Here is a 26,853-nt window from a genome sequence, read left to right on the forward strand (position 1 = left end):
GAAGATATAGATTAAGGTATGCCTCCTGTAGCACACAAGAAATTCTTGCCTTTTCCTGTTCTTTATTACTATGTAGTTAGAGAATGAAGAGCACCTGGTATCATTCCTTTATGGTTCTTGCTTAGTAAGTTCCCTGCAATTTTGGTCATCTGTGTTCATGTTGCCTTTACTAATTCCACATCCTGATTTTCATACTTTTGGCGAGTGGATTAAACTTGTTGGATCCTGATGCTTTTATGATTCAGAGGTTCTTTGAAAGTCCAATACAACCATTGTTGGTAAAATCTCAGGTGGTGACGAGTGGGAGTACAGGAGTGAGTGAGGTATGCCAACTAGTAGAGTGGTGCCACAGCAACAACTTGGCACTCAACGTCAGTAAGACCAAAGAGCTGATTGTGGACTTCAGGAAGGGTAAGACGAAGGAACACATACCAATCTTCACTGAGGGATCAGAAGTGGAGAGAGCGGACAGTTTCAATTTCATGGGTGTCAAGATCTTTGAGGATCTAACCCGGTCCCAACATATCAATGTATTTATAAAGAAGGCAAGACAGCTGCTAAACTTTATAAGTAGTTTGAAGAGATTTGGTATGCTAACAAATACACTCAAAAACTTTTATAGTTGTACCATGGAGAGCATCCTAACAGGCAACATCATTGTCTGGTATGGAGGGGCTACTGCAGAGGACTGAAAGATGCTGCAGAAGGTTGCAAATCTAGTCAGCTCCATCTTGGACACTAGCCTACGAAGTACCCAGGACATCTTGAGGGAGCGGTAGCATCCATTATTAAGGACCTCCAGCACACAGTGCATGTCTTTTTCTCATTGTTACCATCAAGTAGGAGGTACAGAAGCCTGAAGGCACACACTCAGCGATTCAGGAACAGCTTCTTCCCCTCTGCCATCCAATTCCTAAATGTACATTGAATCTTTGGACACTACCTCACTTTTTGTTTAATATACAGTATTTCTGTTTTTGCACATTTTCAAAAAATCTATTCAATACACCTATACTGTAATTGATTTGTTTATTTATTATTTTTTTATTTCATTTATTATTATTTTTTTCTCTGCTAGGTTATGTATTGCATTGAACTGCTGCTGCTAAGATAACAAATTTCACGCCACATGCCGGTGGTAATAAGTCTGATTCTGAAGTCAAAAATGAGGCATAAAAGTTATTACTAGCAATGTTATCAAGTTTACATGAACAAAGAAAGAAAGACAAAGGAAAAAGGAGTCATGGTCATCTCATACTCAGATTAAAGACAATAAAAAATTCCAATGATAGCAATTAACCTATAAAATAGCCAGATTCAAGTGGTGTGACATCTGCTACAGAAAACTAAAAAGTTTCTAGAAACATACAGAAACAATTGTACTGTAATTGAAGCTACATGAGAAACATGCAGCAGTTCCTAAAAAGAGTGAGATTCAAGATTCAAGTACATTTATTATCAAAGAATGTATAACTTACACAACCTTCAGAATTACTTGCTCACAGGTAGCCACAAAGCAAGAAACCCAAAAGAACCCAATTAAAGAAAATAAGAATTAAAAGAATTTTAGAAAAAAATTTTTAAAAGGTGAAGCTTTTGATTGAAGTGTTGAGTACTGATTGGTAGAAGTTTTGATATGTGGGTAAAAGGCTTAACTTAGTTGAGCAGCCGTAAATCCAGATAAAATAAAAAGATTAATTTGTCATATGTACATCGAAACATTGAAAAATACAGTGAACTGCATCATTTGCGTCAAAACAAATCAGCAAAGATTGTCCTGGGGGCAGCCTGCAAGTGTCACTATGCTTTGGGTGCTAACATAACATGCCCACAACTTACTGACCCTAATCCTAACCATACATCCTTTGGATGTAGGAGGAAATGGGAATACCCAGAAGAAACCCATGCAGTTATGGGAAGAAAATGCAAACTCCCTAAAGACAGTGGCGGGAATCGAACCCTGATTGGTGATCACTGGTGCTGTGAAGCGAGTGGGCTAACTATACCACCCAACTATGCCACCATGCCACCCTTAACCACTACACCACAGTGCTGTCCAGAGTGTATACGTACTATTTGGAGATTATTTCTGCACTACACCCACGTTCTTTGAGCAACATTTCTTTATCTTTGCATCTGCACAACCACTTCATCACACTGCCTCCTGACTCTGCATCCCTAATGCCTCTTGTCCACCCCTCTCCTTTTGCATAGGTTGATTCATAAGTCAAAGCATCAAAGCTAAGATATTCTTTTCTATGACACTGGTTATGTCATTATATCCAAAATAAACCTTCCTTTTATGAGGTGAAGGCAACCATTAGTTTATGCTGCACAGGATCAGCAAAAGCTGAAGAAGGTTGCAAACTCAGCCAGCTCCATCATAGGCACTACTTAGCCCAGCATTGTAATACCTCAAAAAGGTGATATCCATCATTAAGGACGCCATCACCCAGGACAAGCTCTCTTCTTATTACTACAATCCAATCACAGGGGAGGTACTAAAGCCTGAAGATACACACTCAACATTTCAGGAACAGCTTCTTCCCCTCTGCCATCAAATTTCTGAACAGATAATGAACCAAGCAATGAACACCTCCTCACTAATCTTGTTCTTATATATTGTAAATTATAGTCTTTTTTAAATATTGCACTGTACTGCTGCCGCAAAACAACAAAATTCACAATGTACTGTCTATCAGTGAGAGTAAACCTGATACTAATTTTGATTCTACTAGTGACTTACAATATCAAGAAAGCTTCCCAATCGCATGTTCCACTGATTCAGATTATTTATCGCATGTACATCAAAACCTACAGTGAAATGTGTTCTTTGCGTTAACAACAACCACAGCCAAGGATGTACTGTGGAGCAGCCTGCAACTGTTGCCACACATTCCAGTGCCATAAAACAGTCTGCCACCAACATAATAACTGATGAACTGTATCTGCATTTTCTGTTATCCACAGGAAGTTCTACCCCCCATCCCATGTGAATAATGTGGACCTATGTATTTGAATTTGTTATTTTAAAAATTTTAGCATGTGACTAACATTGGCCTGTTGCTTTATTTACAAAGCTGGCTACAAACAAATATAGTGAAATCACGTCTTATTACCGACATTTTTTTAAATTTATAATAAAGAGTTATCAATGTTTGATCTTGAAAATATCACTTTCAAAATGTTATCGCATATGATAGGATGCAAAGGGGTAAAGATCCACTACTGTGTTTAAAATACCCATGCTTTCACAGGAATCAGTTAATTTTGATATACTTAATTTATCAGAATTTCATTGAATTGTTAAGTTTTCAATCAGTAAATAACTTTGAAATTAAGTACAGGATCACAGCTTTTAATGTAATGTTACATTTATAGTAACTTCATTGTAGAAAATAATACATATTGTATAAATACCTGTATAATAAAATAATCTAATTTTATTGCATTTCAACTAAGAGTCCATCTTTCCCTTTCAGTTTCTTAAATTGCTTATTGGTGTAATAAATTTGTGTTGTTCTGAATACATATGTAATAAATAACACGTTTATAAACACAGAATGTCACAGGCACAGAAGTGGAAAGTGAAGAAAATGAAGAAGAAAGCTCAGAAGTTTCATCAGAAGTGAGTCTGGCAATTTCCGGAGCAACTAATACAAAAGATGCACCTGAACCTGGCCAAGGTAAGTATTAATATTAATTTTGTTTGCAGATTATTTACAGGATTCCACAAAATGGCCTCGTTTGTGCACTTTGAATGAAAGAATATAAAATAATTTATTTTCAATACATGTATGCTATTGTGATTTATGTTTGCAAAATTAGTATCTTGAGATACCCTACCAAATGAAGAATCAGTCACCTATCCGTTGCATTCATGAACAGCTGACTGGCCGATTTTCTCACCTCTCTAGCGGTGTTCCTGCATGGAGAAATATCAAATTAGCTTTCAAGCATAGGCTGATAATTGGCAAGTACTAATGCACCATACAACTATCTTACAATTAGCATCTCTAAATCAAGAGAGTCTAACCACTACCTTCGACATCAATGAGAATTTCACCATCAACATACTTGGATCATCATTAATCAGAAACTTAACTGAATCAGCCTTATTAATACTGTGGCTGCAAGAGAAATTCAAAAGCCTGTCCCAGAAATATATCTGCATTCCTTCTTGGTTGTGGAGTCCAAATTCTGGAATTCCCCAATGAACAACACTAAATGATTACCATTACAAGAGGGATTGCAGTAGTTCAAGGAGGTGAATCACCATCGTGCTTTCAGAGGCAATTTGCTGCAAAACGTACCATATTTGATACCCGTATCCCAAAAAAATAATTAGGACTAAGTTTTGCAAAGTCGCTCAAGAAAGCCAATGTGTATGTATGTACTATTTACTGGCAGACTTGCTTGTCAGTTCTTCTTCTATTGATTTCATCTTGGTTTCACTGACAAATTCCAGGAAGCTTAATTTTCAATGCCACCTGGGCATGTTGGCATTTACTGTGATTATTGTTTGAAAATCTAGGACTTCTACTAAAGTCTGCACAAATGTGGAAGACCCTAATTTCCTGGATGCTGTTTGCTGGTAATTTCCTGACTGATCTCTTGAGTTCAGCATTGATACCTCTGTTACATGGGAGAAAATCAAGAATTTGTTCACTTGTTCCTCAGCTTGAAAGAATTTTGAAGGGAGAAGGGTAAAATACATTATAATTTTATGTATGCAAGCAAAAATAAAGATCTTCTGTTCAAGGTAAATTTAGATATGATAATCTAATTCTACATGATTACATAGATTCAAAAATGTTTTCAATTACATAATTCACCAGGACATTGGAGCATCATTGAGTATTAGAATTACTACTCCCATGCAGTTTTTCCGTCTCTCTAATATTTAAATAAAGTGAAATCTGCTCCCTTTGCCATTTTGGCCAGAAGTGTAACTCCATTCCAATACCAATATATTTGTCTTATTTGACCACTCCTGGCCTGAACAAGACATTGACCAAGAGAAATTAGCAAGGGACAAAAGTTGACAAACTTTCCTACATACCCCATAAAATTCTAATCTGAAAATGGCATACGCTACATAAAGTTTTCGTATTTATTCCATAATGGCTTGCTTCATTGATTACTTTTTCAACAGGCGGCCTATACTGAAGGTGAGATTAGGGCGTTGTAAAGCATGTGTTTAAATTAAGTTCAAAGTAAATTTATTATTAAAGTATATGTATGTCACAGAATAACAACTAAAGTGCAGAAGACAATAAACTGTGCAAATAAAAAAGAAATCATAATCATCATCATAAATAAATAAATAATAAGTACAGAGAACATAAGATGAAGATTTCTTGAAAGTGAGTCAATGGGCTATGGAAACAGTTCTTGATAGATGCTGCTTTCCTGTGACAGCGATCAGTGCAGATGTGCTCAATGATGGGCAGGCATTTACCTGTGATGGCCAGGACTGTTTCCACTATTTTTTGTAGGGTTTTCCATTCAAGGGCTTTGGTGCTTCCATACCAGTGATGTAACCAGTCGATATACTCTCCACCACACATCTATAGAAGTTTGTCAAAGTTTTAGATACATACTGAATCTTCGCAAATTTCTAAGAAAGTAGAGGTGCTGCTGTGCTTTCTTCGTAATGGTACTTACATGCTGGACCCATGACAAATGCTCTAAAATGGTAGCAGAGGAATTTAAAGTTACTGACCCTTTCCACATCTGATTGCCTGATGAGGACTGGTTCATGGACCACTGGTTTTCTCGTCCTGAATTCAATAATCAGCTCCTTGGTGTTGCTGATATTGAATGAGAGTTTGTTGTTGTAGCACCACTCAGCCAGGTTTTTGATTTCCCTCATATATGCTGATTCGACAACACTTTTGATTCATCCAACAACAGTGGTGTCATCAGCAAAAGTAAGCATGAAGTCATAAGTATAAAGTGAATAGAGCAGGGGACAAAGCACACAGCTCTGTGGTGCACTGGTGCTGATGGAGGTTTTGAAGGAGATGTTTAAAGGTTCAAAGTTCATTTATTGTCAAAGCATGTATTCATATACAACTCTGAAATTTGTATTCTCCAGATAGCCATGAAACAAAGAATAAATGTGGAAATCACTCAGAGAGAAACATCAACACCTCCCAACTCATACAAGAGGAACAGCATCCGGATCATCAACCCCCTCCCCAAAAACCCCCTCCTCCCACACAAAATGGAGCAGGAACATCAACCCCTAAAAGGACAATCTCTCCCCCATACAAAAAAACTAACATAGCAGCACATCGACCTCCAAACACCCTCCTCTCGCACTACAAAATGGAAAAGGAATGGGCGATTTTTAAAAAAAAACACAGAATATAAAAACCATAAGCCTGAAAAAGCCCACGGTCCATAAACACACACTCATGTTGTTGCCAATCCTAACAGACTGGTGTCTGCAAGTGGGAAAGTCGAGGATCCAGTTGCACAAGGAGGTATTGAGGCCAAGGTCTTGAAGCTTATTGAGTAGTTTTGTGAGGATGACAGTATTGAATGCTGAGCTACAGTCAATGGAAGCATTCCTGATGTATGCATCTTTGCTGTCCAGATGTTCCAGGGTTGAGTGAAGAGCTAATGAAATGGCATTTGCTGCTGACCTGTTGTGATGGTAGGCAAATTTGCAAGTTGTTTCTCATGCAGATATGTTTCATCACGAACCTCTCAAAGCACTTTATCACAGTGGATGTAAGTGCTACTGGACAATAGTTATTGAGGCAAGTTATTATGTTAGGCACCAGTATAACTGAAGCCTGCTTGAAGTAGGTGGGTACCTCAGACTGCAGAAGTGAGAGGCTAAAGATATCGGTGAACACTCCATCTGGTTGATTAGCACAGGTCTTCAGTACTTGGCCAGGTACCTCGTTTGGGCCAGATACTTTCTGTGGATTCACCCTCCTGAAGAATGTTCTGACGGCAACCTCAGAGATTGAAATCTCAGGGTCTTTAGGGGCTATGTGAGCTTTTGAAGGTCCTTCCATGTTTTGATGGTCAAAGCAAGCATAAAAGACATTGAGCTCGTCTGGGAGTGAAGCCTTGCTGTCATCTATGTCGCTTGGTTTTCCTTTGTAGGAGGTGATAGCATTCATGCCCTGCTACAGCTGTCAAGCATCCTTCAGTGATTCAACTTTGTTTTACTTTGCATGTGAGATTGCTCTTAGGATGCTTGAGATTTTCTTTAGGTCCCTTGAATTGACAAACTATTGCACTCCATAAATTGGAATTGATCTAATATTGCATAAACTGTGTTCTCTGGGTAAATAATATGATAATTTAATTACTTCTTTACTTAATTTGAGTACTCTTGACAGTACTAGATGTTTTATAGATGTAGCCCACTGATATTCTGCCAATATACAACCTGTAAGTTGATAGAAAAAAATGGTGTTTGATGAAACTATTAGATTTTAGAGACATTTTGCAGATGCAAATGTATATTTATAAATATTATATAAACCTAAGTATTATTTAAAGCTAAGAACAGCTTTTAAAATTAATATGAATTACTGAGATAGACATCTATCATCCATATAACTGTTTTTTGTTTTTTAAATGTTTAAAACGACACCAGATATGTGAGAAATCACTTATGAAATTACTTGATTTTTTAATTACTATTAAACATGTGCTTATCACTATTCTGTAAACTTCTGTTCATATTAAAAATTGTTGAATGACCATCAATGCAATAGTTTTTAGCAGAGGTTTTCTATCTCTCCTAGTTGTTTATGATGCCGAGGAATCTGTAACAGACAGCGATGATTGTATTGTCCCAGGTCGGCAGCCAAGTTGTATAAAGCAGGTTAGTCTTTTCATTTCATCCTGTGAACTGTAGAAAACAATTCTAATGCAAGGCAATATTATGTCTGAGTGAGGCATATTGAACAGATCAGTTAAACACTAAGGAGCGTTTCTTGAAATTTTTATTGCTGATCAAGGGAAACAGCGAGTAGAGAATGAATAAAGTGGAAAGATGCAAAATGACAAGAGGATGGAAAAAATGGCATCAAAATTCAATGCTAACAACATCACACACTTTTTTCAGTTGAAGATGCAAAGGAAGTAATTTTTTTGTCGACATGTTGATGGTATCCTCATTTGTCATAGCATTAGCATGTTTTCAAATTTAAAATAATTCCACCTCCTCCTACAGTTGCTGTGCAATCCTGTAGATTTGAGGTGACATTTTTTAGTTCAATAGATCTGAGTGCAACATTGAGAGTTTAGATTAATAGTCGCAGAATGATTGATAACTGCAGGTGCCCCACTTAGATGTAAGTAAAATTTGATCCGTTTTAGTTCAAATTCCAGTATTGCTTGTGTAAACTAACTGTGCAGATTTATTTTGAAAGAAGAGCAACATTATTGTTTACATATTTCAAAGAAAGTGGGGTTAAATTTGCTGAAAAGATTTTTATTCGTGAAGTGAGTAACTTCCTACTTGTACTAAAATTGAGTTGATTATGGGTTCTACATTTGACAGTCAATAATGATCTGCACTAGCTGAAAGCTAAAAAGAACATTCTATTGCAAGACTTGCTGCATTTCGTAGCCAGCTCAAAATATCAATGAAAAGGTCTTGCTTAAATTGACCTCTAATACATTCTGTATACATTAATGGCTTATTGAGCTATCAGTTACATAACATATCTCAGTAGTTTACACTGTCTTTATTGAAAACATCTGATTGATTCACTTACCAAGGCTAAGTGCAGAAGGTCATTTGAGCCATGTCTTTTCAATGATGTTCTATTCTCTTATATGCTCTTGCATTTCTAGCATTAAGTAGTATAACCAGCTACTTTAGTCAATAACCATTCCTGATTGACTTTCAATCCCTATCCAGTCCTTAAGTAAAGAAGGCCCAACATTTCATTGTGTCCAGCTACATTAAGCAATTGCTACGGGTAATTCACTGTCAATCTACTTTGTTATCTACAGAGTGTAAAAAATGCCACCACTAATAACAAAATATTGACAGATACTTTAACTAGGAGAATCCATACAATATTTACTTTATAGTTCTGCATTAAAATATTTGCATTCTTGACATTCTGAAGTTAATAATTATTGATTTCATTGCAAACTAAAAGTTTATGGAATGTCATTATACCTGCATTGCATTTTGACTTGGGGGAAAAAAAGCAAATGTCCCCAATTATTGACTCTCGATCTGCATGTAAAAATATAAAATTACAATTTATGTTTGGTAATTCTTATTAATATTGAGTTTGAAGTTCATTCAAGTATGCTTTTTAAAGTGGAAATGCATATAATTAAGGTGACTGTACCTTCAGTAGACTAGTTTGTAAACTTAGGAAGGCAAGAGACCACAAGGCAAAATCCTGGCAGATAGAAAGAGTAATTATAGGATTAAAGACTATATTCTCTCCTGTTGACTGCAAGATAATGAAAATATATACTTCCAGGAATGCTTAAGGTGTGGAACCCAGTAGATCTTCTAATTACATAGTAACTCAGCTGATCTTCAATTATATGGTAATTTGCAATGCATACTGATTGGATTTTAAATGCAACTATCTGTTCATGGTAAGCATTGTAATTAAAGTGGTGTACCAATTATAGTATTATACCACTGGAATATTATACCTCATGGAGTTATTTCTTAGATGTTTTGATCAAAAAGAAATCCAACAGGTTTTCTAGACCATGCTTCACTATAGATCCTGTCTAGTTTTACTGCCAGTGATGTATAATTAAACACAGATTACTTCATTTCATTTACAACATTTATGAGCTGCACTTTGTCAGAATGAAATGCTTGTCCCCTCCTTTCCTCACCAAAGTGGCGTAATTAGTGTTAGCATCTTCCTTAACAGTCTACATAAAGTTTAGTGCTTGTATTAAATCAAGTCATTAACATAATGTGCTGTACAATTTGCCCCTATCTCTTTTCGTTTCCACTACATCAAAGCTCTTTTGAGCAGTAGTGTAATTGGGTTGTGCCAGCTTGTCAAGTTCAGTCAAGCTGATGGCTGCTTTTCCTCTGAAAAGCTTCCAGGCATAATAATTAATGGAGAAGAAAGTCAAGAAAATGTAAAAATTTGGACTGTTATCTATGAATATTTAATGTATTTGAATAATCAGAAGTTAAGATTATGAATTTGATCTATAATACATTGATTAAAAGCTCCGTGCAGTGCCCAGAAATAGATATAAAACAGACGTATGAGTTCTGTTGGCAGTACTTAAAAGCTGTCTAACCTTTTGCCTGATCACCTCATTTTCAAATTGAAGTAACGAACAATATATTAACAATTTTGTAATATTTAGTAGGAAAAACGTTTATTGGAAACACAGATTCCACAATTCATGAAGTATGCATTTTTGAGAATACTACTGTGTGTTTATCCTCATTCACAATGTGTCAAACCATTTTCTGTTATAATAACTACAGTGATCATCTGACATCCTTTATCATTTTTGCCAGTTTTAAACACATTTATTATTCATGCCTAAGAAACATTGTTGGTTTTGGTCTGTGCTCAAAAGATAAAAGATATGCTTGTAAATCATTTTCTGTCTCTCACACACACACACACACACACACACACACACGCACACGAAGGTAAACATTTTCAATAGTGTTATTACTTGCAAGCATATATCAATCTATTAATTTTCTTTTCACATTATAACTAAATGTCAATTTGCAATCTTTGATGCACAAATTTGTTAGTGAACATGGATTATCAAAATTTCTGCTATGAAATCATTTCTTTTCATGAAATAAGTTTCAAGCACTAACTTGCTAGTAATTGATGCAAGCAGTAGCCTTCAAATAGATCTTGAAGTCCAGTCTACACTAATGTGAACAGCCACCCAATCAATCCTAGCATTATGTTCAATTCATGTCTGATCCTACCCTGGTTTGTCCTCCCAAAGTGCAACACCTCACACTTATCTGCATTAAATTCCATCTGCCATTGTATAGTTCACTTTACCAGCTGGTTCAGTTCCTGCTTGATAGCCTTCCTTGCTGTCTACTACACCCCCAATCTTGATGTCATCTGCACTTTACTGATACAGTTTACCGTAATATCATCTAATTCATTAACATAGATGACAAAAAGCAAAAGACCCAGCACCAATCCCTTTGGCACACCACTAGTCACAAGCCTCCAGCCTGAGAGACAACCATCTACGACCACTCTGGCTTCTCCCACTCAGCCAGTGTTGCAACCAATTTACAACTTCATCGTGAATGCTAAGTGATTGAACCTTCTGGACCAACCTCCCATATGGGACTTTGTCAAAGTCCTTGTTAAAGTCCATGAAGACAACATCCACTGCCCTTCTTCGTCAACTGGTAACCTCCATGAAAAACTGTATAAGATCGGTTAGACATGACCTACCAAACACAAAGCCATGTTGACTATAACTGATCGGTCATAGTCTATCCAAATACTTATATAACCTGTCCCATAGAACACTTTCAAATAATTTACCCAAAATTGATGTTAGGCTCACCAGCCTATAATTTCCCACTTTATGCTTTGAGTAGGGTTGCCAACTTTCTCACTCCCAAATAAGGGACAAAAGCAGCAGTCAAATATGGAACACTTGTGTTTACCCCGAGAAACACTACCATGACCATGAAGTCTTGCGCGGGCACCTGTGTGCGCATGCGTGACGTGCACATACGTACATATGTAGATTTTTGTCTAAAATCGGTTTTGGCTTAATCTTTCCGCTTCTGAAACACTGTACATACATTATTTCTACTTTATATATGCTGTGTATTTATCATATCATTCCTGCTTTTACTATATGTTAGTGTTATTTTAGGTTTTATGTGTTATTTGGTATGATTTGGTAGGTTATATTTTGGGTCTGGGAACGCTCAAAAATTTTTCTCACATAAATTAATGGTAATTGCTTCTTCGCTTTACGCCATTTCAGCTTACGAACGGTTTCATAGGAATGCTCTACCTTAGCAGGGGAAATATGGGACAAGGGCAGTCCCGTATGGGACAAACCAATTTAGCCCAATATACGGGATGTCCCAGCTAATACAGGACAGTTGGCAACCCTAGCTTTGAGCCCTTCTTGAACAATGAAACAACATTAGTTATCATCCAATCCTCCGGCACCTCAGTATGTTTTAAATATCTCTGCCAGGACCCCCACAATTTCTGCACTATCCTCCCACAAAGTCCAAGGGGACACCTTGTCAGATGCTGGGGCCTTATCCCTGCTAATTTGCCTCAAGACAGCAGCACTTCCTCTTCTGCAATCTCTGTAAGGTCAATGATCTCTGCTGTTTTGTCTCAATTCTATAGGTTCTGGATCTGTCTCCTGAGTAAATACAGATGCAAAAAATCAATATAAGAGCTTCCCTATCTCTATCAGCTCCATGCATAGATGACTATGCTGATCTTCAAGTGGACTAATTTTGTCCCTTGCTATCCTTTTCTCTTAATATATCTGTAGAATCCCTTAGGATTCTCCTTCACCACATCTGCCGCACCTGCCCCTCCCGCAACCAAGTCTCACTGAGGTCTACAATATCATAATTTCATGTACTGATCTATGCTCTAAGCTCATCTGCCTTACCTACAATATACCTTGCAATGAAATAGATGGAACTCAGAACATTAGTCCTACCATGCCCAACTTTTCTGTTCCTGTCTTTGTGTGTAGGCTTAACATTTATTTACCCCACAACCACTCCACTAGCTGCCCTGGTACTCTGGTTCCCATTTCCTGCATCTCTAGTTTAAACTAGAGTTTAATGAAATTATATGTATGAATGGAATGAAAAACAAGTTTTTCACTGTACCTCAGTTCATGAGACAATAATAAATCAACAAAATACATTACTGATGTGTGAAATTAAATTTCAGCGCTGAAATCCAATCAGACACATAACTGAAGTTAAATGCTCCCCATAAGAGAATGCAAAATATGAAATTAGATGATAAATTCTGAAGATATTATTATCTTTATGAGAGTTGTTTAATCATGTAGTCAGAAGGGAAAGTGAAAATGGAAAAGAATGAAGTAAGCAGTGTCATAGTGGTTTATTTTGGGACTCATTTCTTCTATGGAATGTTAGAATACCTTTTGGGTTCAGCCACAAGTGATTATCAAAGCTTACTGGTGAACACTATTCTAAGGCAATAGCTAATTTTGGAAACACAAAAATTTGCTTTTAAATATAAGATAGTGAAAGATGAGGTTAACTTCTAGAATCGTCAAGGACCAGGAATAAAATTCTATGAGAGTTGGTAACTGCAGGTTCTATTCAGATTAGCTACGACTATTATGTTTAGGTAACCGCCATTAAAGTTCACATTGTTTTTCTCTTCTTAATTCACATCATCACATAAATAAAACTTGTATTGATCAAAGTCAGCTATCTTGATTATCCTTCCGTAAATTAAATCATCTTGACGGTTCAAACTCTGTCACTGTCATAGAAATTGTCATAATAGTTATGGTAGTAATGGTGCAATGTTACACCAAGCTCTGTGCAAATCTACATGTTGATATCAGCTACATCAACTCTAATTAAAATTAGATTTTTCAGTTTTCCTGTGCTAGATGACTCTTATTGAAATTGACTTTTATTTCCTAATGAATTGTACTTCTGTAGTTCCCCAAGGGATATAAGGAAACTCCTTTCCATTCATCCTTTTTTTTTATTTCAAACAACTTAACTGACTGTGGCAAACATTCCCTGAAGGAAGGTTGAAGTGTGTATATTAGTTGAGGTCCGATTCAAATTTGTCTCTTTGATGTTGTGTCATTGTCAGTACCTTGTAGATACAGTTTGCACTCAAAAGGTGCAGAAATTTGCATTGCTATTTTTGGATGAAATTTTGTGCCTTCAGTCTAGGAATAACTGAGTAGTTCTTCCAGCAAAGTGACAGCTCTGTTCTATGGTATATATGATAATCAGCGCCCTTCAGCTTTTTAACAATCTAATAAAAATTTTGGCAAATTTCAAGAGGCAAGTTGGAACACCAATTGGCAAAGACTTTATCATGTAAGAGGGAGAGCTGCTTCCAGGGTGTGATGTCAATTAATGTAAGCAAACAATCCAAAGGAACCAGAAAGAGACCAGAGGAAAAACGGATATTGCTGCCATAAGATAATATCCTAGTTATTCCATTCAATTTAATTTATATCAATCTGTTCAAAAGAAAAACTTAATCTTGTACCAAGCCAGTGAATTGATAAAGTAACAGAGGTCATGGAGGAATGGCCATCAGCAGGGTTTCTGGTGACAGAGAAAATTAGATTATTTTTAAATAATTAGTGCAGATAATAATATCAGAACAGCTGTACTTAAACTTAAAATCTGAACATTCAAATTAAGTGAAAAAAAGCTGAAATAATATTCTGCAGAAGTTAATATTTGCCTTCTGCAAACACCTTAAAAGAACAAGATGGCAGTAATGACAGGGGTCCTGATGAAGGGTCTCTGCCAGTAACATTGACTGTTTACTCTTTTCCATAGATGCTCCTGGCCCGTTGAGTTTCTCCAGCATTTTGTGTGCATCGCTTTGGATTTCCAGCATCTGCAGACTTTCTCGTGTTAGGGATGGTTCAGATGTGGAAATACACAATAGTCCAGATCACGTGCATGGTGGAAAGAGAAAAAGAATAACACTTCAGGTTGATTTCTTTTTATCAACAGTGTCAAGTTGTACAGAAAGTGAGCAATACAGCAAAGACCAATAGTGATAGGATGAAAGAAAGGGGTATTTAAATGAGGGCGATGCTGTACATAGCTTTAATGAACTGATAGTGGAACACTACTCAAACATCTAGATATTTAGAGTATTTTTTGCTTAAACTGAAACAAGAAAGCCAGATCCAAAAGGTGTAAAGGATACTGGCCAAGTCTACAACTAACCTGTGCATACTATCCACTTTCTTTGTCTGGTCCAATTCACCATGTTTCATAGTTATTACATTTTCAGTGTTAGGCTTGTCTATTGTTTTTGTGCGCAATATTCCATCAAAGGAATTAGTGACCATTTGTAAATTCCTTGTCAACTTGGATTGCCTATTAATCCAGGTAGTGTTCGTATGATTACAAACTGGTGATTCAAAGATTGGCCAGCAGAAAATTATTTATCCACTATTTTGAAAGATATTGTGTTATCAGGATAATGCTTATGATTAAAAAGTCATCAACCTGAAACATTAATACTGCTTTTCTGGCTGTTTTCAGCAATTGTTGGTTTTATTTCTAATTTCCAGCATCTGCAATAATTTGCTTTTGTATCACTGTTTAGCTTGTTTGGCCAAGCAAGGCACAATCACAAAAGTGTATAATATATACTCTTAAAATATGTGGTCTCTGTTGTAATTTTGGATAACCATGTTCAGTTTGTAGTTTTCAATGAGGCATGGAAAAGAGTAAACCATGTTGGATAGAGAATGTTCTAAATAGTAATTTAGTGTTACCCGCACAGTAAATTGCTTTCAGCATTCTTATTGGCCAATTTTGTCATTGGTTGTTATCTTGATTGCATTGTTTTATTCACTGAAATTTCAGAGGTTTTGAATTTACAAAAAGGCCATGTTAGAATTGTGAGAGCCATTTAGTAACATGGTTCAGCATCTGTCACAACCCTCTGTTGCTGGACACCACATAAAGCCCTATGGCAGAACCCAGTCTCTCTCAGATTACCTAGCATTGCATAGGGTAATCAGTACTCAATTCCCATGGATCAGATAGTGTGCAATCTGGCTTGCTGCTGGTGTCGGCAATCCATACTGTTCCCATATCAGCACTTTTAGTGGCCCTATGAGTTCATTTGTGCTGCCATGATTGTCCTCCAAAGCAGAGTGGTCTGCAAGCAGCAACGAGCCCTCAGGCAGTCAATCCTGAAGCCCCACCCACGTATGACACTGATGGTACTATGTTGAATTCCCATGAAAAGTGGACATTCATCGGTTGGAGATGGTGTCAGATATTAACCAGCAAGTTTCTTTGGTTTTATTTGACCCAGGGACACAACCCTAAGCTTCTTTCCCCACTGTTTAACACACTTCTCATGTTACTCTGATGTTGTTATATATTCTTTTTTTTATTAAATGCAATCGTGAAGAATAGCCAGATCAGAAATGTTGATCAAGTCAACTAGTTCCCAAAGAGAACTCTGATAAGCCAGTCAGATGGTTCACTGCTGCTCAGCGATAGAACACAAAAAAAATCATATGTACAATTAAGAAACATTAAAAAATAGTAGAAATACTGGAGTCATGATGATCATAATTAGATTAGATTATGAGGACACGCAGTCCTCTTTTATTGTCATTTAGTAATGCATGTGTTAAGAAATGATACAATATTCCTCCAGTGTGATATCATAGAAACACAGGACAGACCAAGACTGAAAAACTGACAAAAACCACATAATTATAACATTTAGTTATAACAGTGCAAGCAATACCGTAACTTGATGAAGAACAGGCCATGAGCATGGTAAAAAAAAAAGTTCAAAGTCTCTCGAAAGTCCTACATCTCACGCAGACGGGAGAAGGAAGAAAACTCTCCCTGCCATGCCTGACCACAGTCCGACTCCGAGTCATCCAAAAACTTCGAGCCTCCGACACCGAGCACCATCTCTGCTGAGCTCTTTGACCCCAGCCCCGGCCACCAGCAGCAGGCAAAGCAAGGATTTTGGGGCCTTCCCTCCGGAGATTCTCGATCGCACAGTAGCAGTGGCAGCGAACCAGGCATTTCAGAAGTTTCTCCAGATGTTCCTCCGTGCTTCTCACGACTGTCTCCATCAAATCAGAATTGTGCATGGTACCCTATTTAACAAATACGATATCATGATAAAGTCTGCTGGAGAGAGACATTTACCGGGAGAAAACAGCACCTGTTCTTTCCGCACTGTTCTCCAGCAGTTTAAGGATTATCTCCAGCCGGAACATAGCTCACAAGTGCTCTTGAAAGTCAGGTATTAACCCTACCTACCAACAACCAAGCATTGCCATCCTAGTCCCTTTCATGATAGCTTATGAAGAAGCATGTGACTTCCCTCCCAGAGATGATAGGTTTTTGTGCACTGACTCTTGTAGGCTTGGACCCTATCATCGCAGATGTTTCCAACCACAGCATCTGGAAGGCTGTTCCAAATTCTGATAGCACAGTGAAGGAAGCTTCTATCCAGTGTGTAGGTTCTCGCATCAGGCATAGAAACAGCATGAGCAGGCATAGATAAACTTGATTGTGTGGTGTGCCGTCTCTCATAAGATGAAGGCAGCATGGTGTGAAGGTCTGCAGGGCTGTAGCATTGTATTCTTTTTTGTGTTCCTTAGAATTAGTTAGAATTCTGCTTTAAAAATATCATAACAGATGATCTACAAAATTATCTATTATGATTGTGCAGTTCTGGATCCACAGAAAATTTAATTCTCACTATTGTAACTTCTGAAAGGTGTCACCTTCATCTACTTAGCTGGCTCTTCAGGATATTGGGTGACTTACTTTCAGCATAGTTCTGTAGATTCTGAAATGCCTTGTAAGGCCTACGCAGCATCAATAGATTGTTTGGGATTATGTTATGCTTTCTTTGCTTTTCTGCTTGGTCTCTGCTTCCTCCTGTTGGAAAGATTCAAATTTATCAAAGCCTTCCTGGATGCTTCTCTGCAGTTTAAGCATTCTTGGGTCAGAGTTTCTCTTGAGTCGATGAGGAAAATATTTATTTGAAAAGTCATTGAGCACAAACATGACTTTTTTTCTGCATCCACCTGCTCTCCCCACCCCTTCCTACATCCCCCATCCCCATGATTCATATGTTGGAACTCTTAGTAATGTGCCTGTCTAAGAAGCCTAGTACCAGGCACACAGACAATGCTGACATAAGAACATAAGAATTAGGAGGAAGAGTTGGCCACCTGGCCCATCAAGCCTGCGCTGCCATTCAATAAGATCATGGGCTGATCTGGCCATGGACTCATCTCCACCTACCTGCATTTTCCCCAAAACCCTTAATACCCCTACGATGGAAAAACCTATCCAACCTTGTCTTAAATATATTTACTGAGGTAGCCTCCACAGCTTCATTGGGCAAAGAATTCCACAGATTCACCATTCTCTGGGAAAAGCAGTTCCTCCTCATCTCTGTCCTAAATCTACTCCCGCGAATCTTGAGGCTATGTCCCCTAGTTAGTCTCACTTATCAGTGGAAACAACTTTCCTGTCTCTATCTTATTTATCCCTTTCATAATTTTATATAATTCTATAAGATCTCCTCTCCTTCTTCTGAATTCCAGTGAGTACCATTCCAGACAACTCAATCTCTCATCCTAGTATAACCCCCTCATCTCTGGAATCAACCTGGTGAACCTCCTCTGCACCGCAAGCATCCTTCCTCAAGTGAGGAGACCAGAACTACATGGGGTTCTCCAGATGTGGCCTCACTGTACCCTATACAGAGGCAACATAACTTCCTCACTCTTAAATTCAATCCCTCTAGCAATGGAGCCCGATATTCCATTTTCCCTCTTGATAGCCTGCTGCACCTGCAAACCAACCTTTTGTGATTCATGCACAAGCACTCCCAAGTCCTTCCGCGCAACAGCATGCTGCAATTTCGTACCACTTAAATAATAATCTGCTCTTCCATTTTTCCTTTCAAAGTGGATGATCTCACATTTACCAACATTGTATTCCATCTGTTAGACCCTTGCCCACTCACTTAATCTGCCTATATCTCTCCACAGACTCTCTGTATCATCTGCACAATTTGCTTTTCCACTCAATTTAGTATCATCAGCAAACTTAGATACACTGCACTCGGTCCCCTCTTCCAGATCATTAATGTATACCATGAACAATTGCGGGCCCTGCACGGACACCTGCAGCACACCGCTTACCACTGATTGCCAACCAGAGTAACACCCATGTATCCCAACTCTCTGCTTTCTATAGGTTAACCAATCCTCTATTCATGCTAACTCTTTGTATCCTTATCTTATGAATAATCTTTTATGCAGCACCTCATTCCACCTTCTGGAAGTCCAAGTGAATAACGCCCATCTGTTCCACAGCACTCGTTATATCCTCAAAACACTCCAGTAAGTTTGTCAAACAGGACCTGCCTTTGATGAATTTATGCTGCATCTCCCTGATGGATCCATTTCTTTCCAGATGCCTCGCTATTTCTTCTTTAATGATAGCTACAAGCTTTTTCCCCAACTACAGATGTTAAACTAATCGGACTATAATTACCTGCCTTTTGCCTACATCTTTTTTTGAACAGTGGCGTAACATTCACTGTCTTCCAATCCGTCGGGACCTGCCCAGAGTCCAGAGGATTTTGGTAAATTATCACCAAAGCCTCTACTATAACTTACGTCATTTCTTTCAGTACCCTGGGATGCATTCCATCAGGACCAGGGAACTTAACTATCTTCAGATCAACAAGTTTGCTCAGCACTACCTCTTTAGTGATTGCTATTATATCAAGGTCCTCACCTCCCATCGCATCCATAACATCTCTCTTTGGCATATTAGATGTGCCCTCCACCATGAAGACCAACACAAAATAGTCATTCAAAGCCTCTGTCATTTCTCATCCACCAAGGGACCCATGTTCACTTTAGCCGCGCTTTTCTGCTTTATATAATTATAAAAACTTTTACTATCTGTTTTTATATTTTGTGCTAGTTTATTTTCATAATCTGTCTTCCCTTACTTTATTGCTCGCTTAGTGGTACTTTGTATGCATGAGCTTTTTAGTTTGATGCCTTCCTTTATTTGCTTAGTTATCCAAGGTTGGCTCTCCCTGTAACTCAGTGACTACAGATGGAGATTTCCCGTTTCTGGATTGGAGGTGACAAAGTGTATGTGAATGAATTCCTGTCCAGTGGAGAGTTTTTTGGAGAAGATGAGTCTTTATGAAGCAGCTTCATGAGACTGTTGTTCAACTAGACCATGAGATCCCAGTGTGTGACTTGTTCCTGTGTGTCAGGTAGAAGGACATTGTAAATTTAATGGGATTGGAGTTGTCTTAGTTTTTTCGCAATGTGATTTTTGCTACTAGGTCATTAAAAAAATACTTTTCTTCTTTGGGAACATTATTATCTGCAGCTTGGGCCATAAAGAGTAAACTCATATTATGGGACTGGTGAAGGTGGAAGACCTCATTCATTAAATTTAATCAAGTGGAGCATCAATGTTTTTCAGCAATGTGGTGGCTTTTATGTTTTGTGCAAAAATAAAATGAATAACTCAAGCAGAAAATAACAAATGAGATGGAGGAATATGACACAAATGTTAGTAGTTAGCCAATGAATGAAGAAAATAGACCAAGTTCAGTGGTCTTAGTGTACATGATAAATAAGAAATTTTATTCTGTAAATTAATTTAATTGGAACCCAATGGGACTAAATTTTAGCAAAAGGTGATTTGTTGTAAGAAATTGGATATGCAGAATAAAGTCATATAGAACAGCAAACAGTGAACCAAAATTATTTTCTCAGAAATTTTAATTGATGCCATATATTTATTTAAGATCATAGGTATAACACTTCAAAATTTATTACTACTCATTGCTGTTCGCATCTGTGAGGACAGTTTGTATGATTTGTGCTTTAACTAGACCAAATGATGGATATCAGTCACATTGTACACTGTATTTATATTAGATGCTCATAATTACTTTTTAGAAACTAGTGATAGATAGACACTATAAATTAAGAGCATATACTATTCATTTACAAAATTGACAGCCATATACTGTAAAGCATTAAACATAAATATTTTGAAGCATCAGCTTTTCATCATGCTTTATATAAGGCACACTTTTAAAGAAAACTCAACCTAAGGTGAATACTTTTATTTGCACCCATGGCCTTCTTTATTACATCTGATTTAATTTAATTAGAAGCTGTAGTTGCAGAGAGACCGACTTCACACAATAGGAAATGAAAAATTTTGAGATTAAACAGTTCAAGGGTATATCATATGTATACTTGAGTTTGCATATAACCAGGTCTTAGATTAAGGAGATTTTTACAGTAGTGAATGTTTGATGGAGAAATCGGATACAATGTGATTTTTTTTTTATTAAGTGCAATCATGAACAATAGCCAGATCTGAAATGCTGATCAGATCAACTAGTTCCCAAAGAGAACTCTGATAGGCCAGTCAGATGGTTCACTGCTGCTCAGCGATAGAAAACAAAACAGGCACAAGGGTCGCTAGCCCCTGTACCCCAGAAACACACCTGAGCAGTGCAGCAGACGTATGTGCCATGCGTAGCCTGATCTGAAAGCATCATGTTGACTCATAACAGATCGTGTTCACCGTGGAACAGCTTAGTCAAGGATGGGGTGATCAGCACAGATGGACAAATTATGTCTCCACTACCCCATATTCTGTGATTAAAATATTGCTGGTAGTAAGGTTATTTGATAAATAAAAAATTATAATATGCAAAGTATAAATATTATTAAGGTTATAAGTACATATCCTTTTAGCAAGGAGGTTTTCTTGATTTGCTCCACAGTCCATCTTACTGTACAAGGAACCATTAAATAGTCTTATAATAGCGCGCTCAAAGCTGTCCTTGAATCTGGTGGTGCAGTTCATTATTTCAGGTATTTATATCTTCTACCCGATGGGAGAGGGCAAAAAGAGAATGTCTTTGTGAGTGAGGTTTTTCATTAAGTTGATTGTTTTACTGAGGCCATGGGGAGGGGACTGGTTTTTATAATGTGCTGAGCTATGTCCAGATCTTCCTGCAGCTTCTTGTGGTCTCAGGCGGAGCCATGATGCATCCAAATAGGATTCTTACTATGAGGTATCAGTAAAAATTGGTAAGGGTTGACAGGGACATTCCAAATTTCTTTAGCCTCCTGAGGAGGTTGAGGCATTGCCGAGTTTTTCTTGGCCATGACATCTACATGGTTGGACCAGGACAGGCTGTTGGTGATGTTCTCTCCAAGGAACTTGAAGCTCTCAACACTCTCAAGCTCAACACCATCCATGAAGACAGACACATGTGCACTGCCTCTTTTCCTGAAGTCAATGACCAGCTTTTTCGTTTTTGCTGACATCGAGGGAAAGGTTGTTGTCATGACACCATATCATTGAGCTCTCTGTCTCCTTCTGGTTCTCTGACTTACTGTTATATGAGATAAGGCCCACTATAGTGGTATCATCTGCAAACTTGTAAATGATCACAGTATGACCATACAGACTGAGTGTACAGGGAGTAGAATAAGAGGATAAGCTTACAGCCTTGTGGGACACCAATGTTGAGAAAAAATCATAGCAAGGTTATTGCTGCCTATCCTTACTGATTGTGGTCTGTTGGTCAAGAGAAGTGTCACCTACCTGAAGTGCTAACTGCTTTGCTTACCATAGATGGCACCTAATCTGCTTAGTTTTTGCAGTATTTTCTGCTTTGACAACTTTTTTAAAATTATAATAACTGTCCTTTGAAATGATAAGTCAACACTTTGAAGTGCTGCAGTATTTCTGATCAAGGTGCTTCCACAATGGAGGTGGGAATGAAGTTCCAGGAATTAGCCCCAGTGGTGATGAAAGAAAGGTGATATGTATCCATCTTGGCATGGTGTACAGTTTGTAGGTGATGAAGTTTGTGTACACCTGAAACCCCTGCCCTCCTTGGTGGTAGAGCTCATGATTTTAGAAGTGTTGTCAAAAAGATAATGAGTAATATGTAAATGAAACCTCTCCCAGCCAGTGTGTGCCAGTCATGGAGTGAATGAATGTTCTTAAGTGGTTAATGAGATACTGGGCTCCTTTTTTCCTGGACAGCATTAAGTTTCTTAAAAAATTTCCATTATACTCCTGACTTGTACTTACAGAAGATGGAAAAGGTTATGTGTATCAGGAAGTGAGCCTCAGGATATCCAGCTTCTGGCCTTATCTCATTGTCACGTTATTTACGTGGACCATTTCTGATACTCCTCTCCCTTTTCTATATCTCTCTGTCTCCCTCTCAGGAGACAAACTATCTGCTGATGTTTACTATATGCTTACCAGATCTACATCTCTTCCCACTTTGTCTCATAGAAGAATACCATTCCTTTCTTTCATTTTCTCTGCCTCTCCCACATCTGCTATCAAGATGAGGTTTTCTTTTCAGGACATCGGAAATGCCTTACTCTTCCAGGAAGCATGGCTTCCCTTTTGCTGTGTTTAGTAGAGTCCAATCTCACATCTCCTCTGTTTCTTGTACTTCTGCTGTCACTCTGCCTCCTCCCAGACAGAACAAAGATAGATTTCTGCTGGTTCTTACCTTTGACCCTATGAATATCTACATCCTGCATACCATCCGTAGTTATTTCCACCAGTTGCAGCGAGATCCCATCTCCAGCCACATCTTCTTCTCCCATTCCCTTTCTGCCTTCCACATTGAAGACACCCTCCGTGACTCTGTGGTACACTAAGCCCAACACATCCATCTCTCTCTTACCCCTGACACTTTCCCAATCCTCGCAGTCGATACAACACTTGTCCCTACGCCTCTTCCCTCGTACTTATCCAGGGACCTAAACAGTACTTCCAGGTGAGACAAAGGTTCACATGCATCTCATCCAACCTTGTCTATCGCATTTGGTGATCCCAACAAGGCCTCCTCTATATTGGCGACACTAAGCACAACTCAGCAATCTATGCTCAGTCCACAATGACCATCCTGACCTCCCAGTTCCAGATTATTTCAGCTCTGTGTCCCATTCCCACACTGCCTGTCCATTCTTGGCCTTCTGTACTGCCAGGATGAGACCCAATGCAAACTGGAGGAGCAACACTTTACATTCAGCTTAGGCAGCTTACAACCCATTTTCCAATTTCTGGTAAAACTCTTATTTCCTTTTTTTCCCCTCTTCAGTTCTGGTAGTGCTTTAGTGCTTTGTGTTTCTGCTTATCAATTCAAAACATCAAGTTTTTTTTACTCCCACAGATGCTGCATGACCCTCTGTGTCCCTCCAGCACATTGGTTTTTGCTCCAAATTCCAGCATCTGTAGTATCTTGTGTCCCCTATGTGTCCACTTTATTTATGAAGCTTGTCTGGTTGAGATTTTGTTCAATGGTGGGTGATCCCTGAAGTGTTGATAGCAAGCAATTTGAAGGTGGTAATACAATTGATTGTCAAAGACTCTCTGTGTTAAACATGGCCATTGCCTAACCTGTTTATGTTATGCTTTTTACTTGCCTGAATTTTGTCTTGCTCTTGTTGCATGCTAGCGTGGACTACTTCATTTACTGAGGAGTTAAGTGGAACAGAAATCGCCTTTTCTTTATCTTACTTTATCATCAAATAGTTGAAAATGATTGACTCATAACATGCACAACATTGTACAGGGTCTGACTCCACCCACTGGAGTGTTATTCTTTTAATACCCGTTGACTTCACTTTTATCAAGGCATCATTTAGTCAAATGTTGCCTTGCTGGTGCAAGATATTGGTGAGTAGTTATTACTACATGATATCACTGTAAATGAAAGCAGACTAATTGGGCTTCCTTTAGTAAGATGATGGCGCACATGGTCACAAAAGCCTCTCCAGGTCCAACCAAAGGAATAATTTTTCATCCTTTGTGTCTTTTTCACAATCACAAGACACTGCTAGATATTAGGAACATCAAGTACTGCAGGTCCCCTGCCAGGATGAGACCCGATGCAAACTGGAGGAGCAACACTTCACATTCAGCTTAGGCAGACTATAACCCAATAGCATAATGTCAAGTTTTCCAATTTCTGGTAAAGCTCCCAGTTCCTTTTTTTCCCCCACCTCTCCCCTAATAGCTCCTCTTCTCAACTCCTTTACTTGTCGCAATCCAAGTTGCTGGATAGGGATGGAGCTGAACTATTTGCGTACCATGTTGTTGCCTAGACTTGTTGCATACTGTTGTTGTGCAGAGACGGTATGCAGCCCAACAAGCTGTACAAATGATTCTCTTGGACGTTTTTATTGTGATCACAAGACCCTGTTGGGCATTGATAATATAGAAGACTACAAGTCCAGTTCAGTATTTCATTGGCGAGACCAACAGTGGGGGAGCTGCATTGCCTTAGTTGTTGTGCGGACCAGTCCCCCAAGTTGCAGTGTCACCTGTTTGCAGCTCTGCTGGAGGGAGGCTGGAGACAGTGTCAGGGAGAGCAGAGGCCTGCTAGAATCTGTGCAGGGTTGGAGGCTGGCTCCTCCAGTCAGTGCTGCTCTCCAGTGTTCATTCGGTGGAAGGCAAGTTGGATTGTGTTCAACTCTGGCAGCACTAGCGCATGATGAAGAACTGCTACGTGCTTGGTCTTTGGGAAACATAGCTCCATGCACCATCAATCTACAGGCCATGCCACTCAGGGATTTGGGCTATATTATTTTTCGTGACTGTATGTTTTTTTGCTATTACAACTGTGCTGTGTGTGACTATTGGTACTGTGTTTTGCACCTTGGTCCCTGAAGGATGCTGTTTTGTTTGGCTGTATTCATGAGTATGGTTGAATGACAATTAAATTTCAAGTTGAACTTGAGAGGTCATTAGCCAGATTGGATCTGTTGTACTTTATGTGAACAGATCGTATGCGGACATTTTTCCACATATTTGATAGAACCCAGAATTTTAACTGTCCTGCAGCTACTTGGCTAGAAGTGTAGCTAGTTCTGGAGTACAAGCCCTCCATACTCCAGCAGGGATATAGACAACTCCTATGGCTTTTTTTGTTTGTTTCCAGTACTTCAACTCTTTCTTAATATCATGTGGAGTAACTCAAATTGGCTGAAGACTGACTTCTATGAAGATAAAAAGCCAAGATGTATTATCAACATTGTACTTGCAACATTGGCTAAGCATGGTTGCAAATATTTGGTTTTAATTCTCAAATGTGGGCCTTGCCATCTTTGAAGAAGGGCTTGTCTCTGAAGGCTTAGGCTGCTATTAGTTGGGTAATTGTTCACAGACATGTATGGCTAGATATGGTAAGATTGCTGAGATTCTATCTTGATCTGTTGATTATGAGTTAGCTTAGTTCTATATAATGCAGGTTTTTTTGTGCTGTTTTGCATGCATGTATTACATTACTATGGATTGGAGCATTTTAGGTACGAATGGTGCTGTTGGATTCTGATGCTTTAATTCAAAGTTCTTTCAGAAGTCAGGAAAGAGGCACACAACTTGTTGCTTCATGATTATTTTATTAATATTGATAGAACAAACAAAAATGGAAATGGACAGTGATAGCAGTCTGCTAAGTAAAGGGAGACAGAAGCAAAAAGATGGCATTTGTCTCATGGTCAGCTTTTTTGTACTACATAGGGAAGAGAGATTCCATTCGAATGTGTAGATAAGAGTCAACCAATGAGAAATCTCCTATTCAAATAATGTACTACCAAGGCAAGTTTCCAGAACGATACTGGTGTAACCACTAGGAAGCATAGTAAGCAGTAGCTTGTGTATAACTAATTATATAAAAAATAAAAGCAGACAATTAATTGTTAACTGCAAAGAAAATAACAATTAAACAGCTGCTGCACTTTTAGGTACATCTGGTGCCTTAAGACCTTGAGAACTAGATTAATCCCTTAGCTTGGTAATGATGATAAAGTGAGGAGTGTACCCTTAACTTCTTACTAACTGAGATACAGCTGACATTGATTAATTAAAATGGTCAAAGCACCCAAATGAAATCAATGGAATTAAAATTGGATAGATTCCACATGAATGAGTGATTCAGCATGATGGAATATCCCAAGGTGGTGTAGATAAGATTTTATCCATTTTTAATCTTAAAAGTGTAAAGCCAATTTGCTTAGTTATTTTAATCATTCCAACAA

At 38.2% G+C, this 26,853-nt stretch overlaps 1 protein-coding gene across 5 annotated transcripts in view; it reads left to right on the plus strand.

Annotated features, from left to right (window-relative positions):
- rpgrip1l (RPGRIP1 like) overlaps window positions 1–26,853 on the plus strand; it is a 193,869-nt gene that overhangs the window by 128,259 nt on the left and 38,757 nt on the right. For 4 of the 5 annotated variants that reach the window (XM_072279557.1, XM_072279560.1, XM_072279559.1 and 1 more), the window contains 2 exons: window positions 3,563–3,686; window positions 7,776–7,855. In XM_072279557.1, the coding sequence (XP_072135658.1) occupies window positions 3,563–3,686; window positions 7,776–7,855 (204 nt within the window). Of the gene's footprint in view, window positions 1–3,562; window positions 3,687–7,775; window positions 7,856–14,539; window positions 14,672–26,853 lie in introns of those variants that run through there. The other variant, XM_072279561.1, reaches the window with a different exon arrangement.

Source organism: Mobula birostris, chromosome 15 (assembly GCF_030028105.1).
Source record: "Mobula birostris isolate sMobBir1 chromosome 15, sMobBir1.hap1, whole genome shotgun sequence".
Classification (NCBI taxonomy): Eukaryota; Metazoa; Chordata; class Chondrichthyes; order Myliobatiformes; family Myliobatidae; genus Mobula; species Mobula birostris.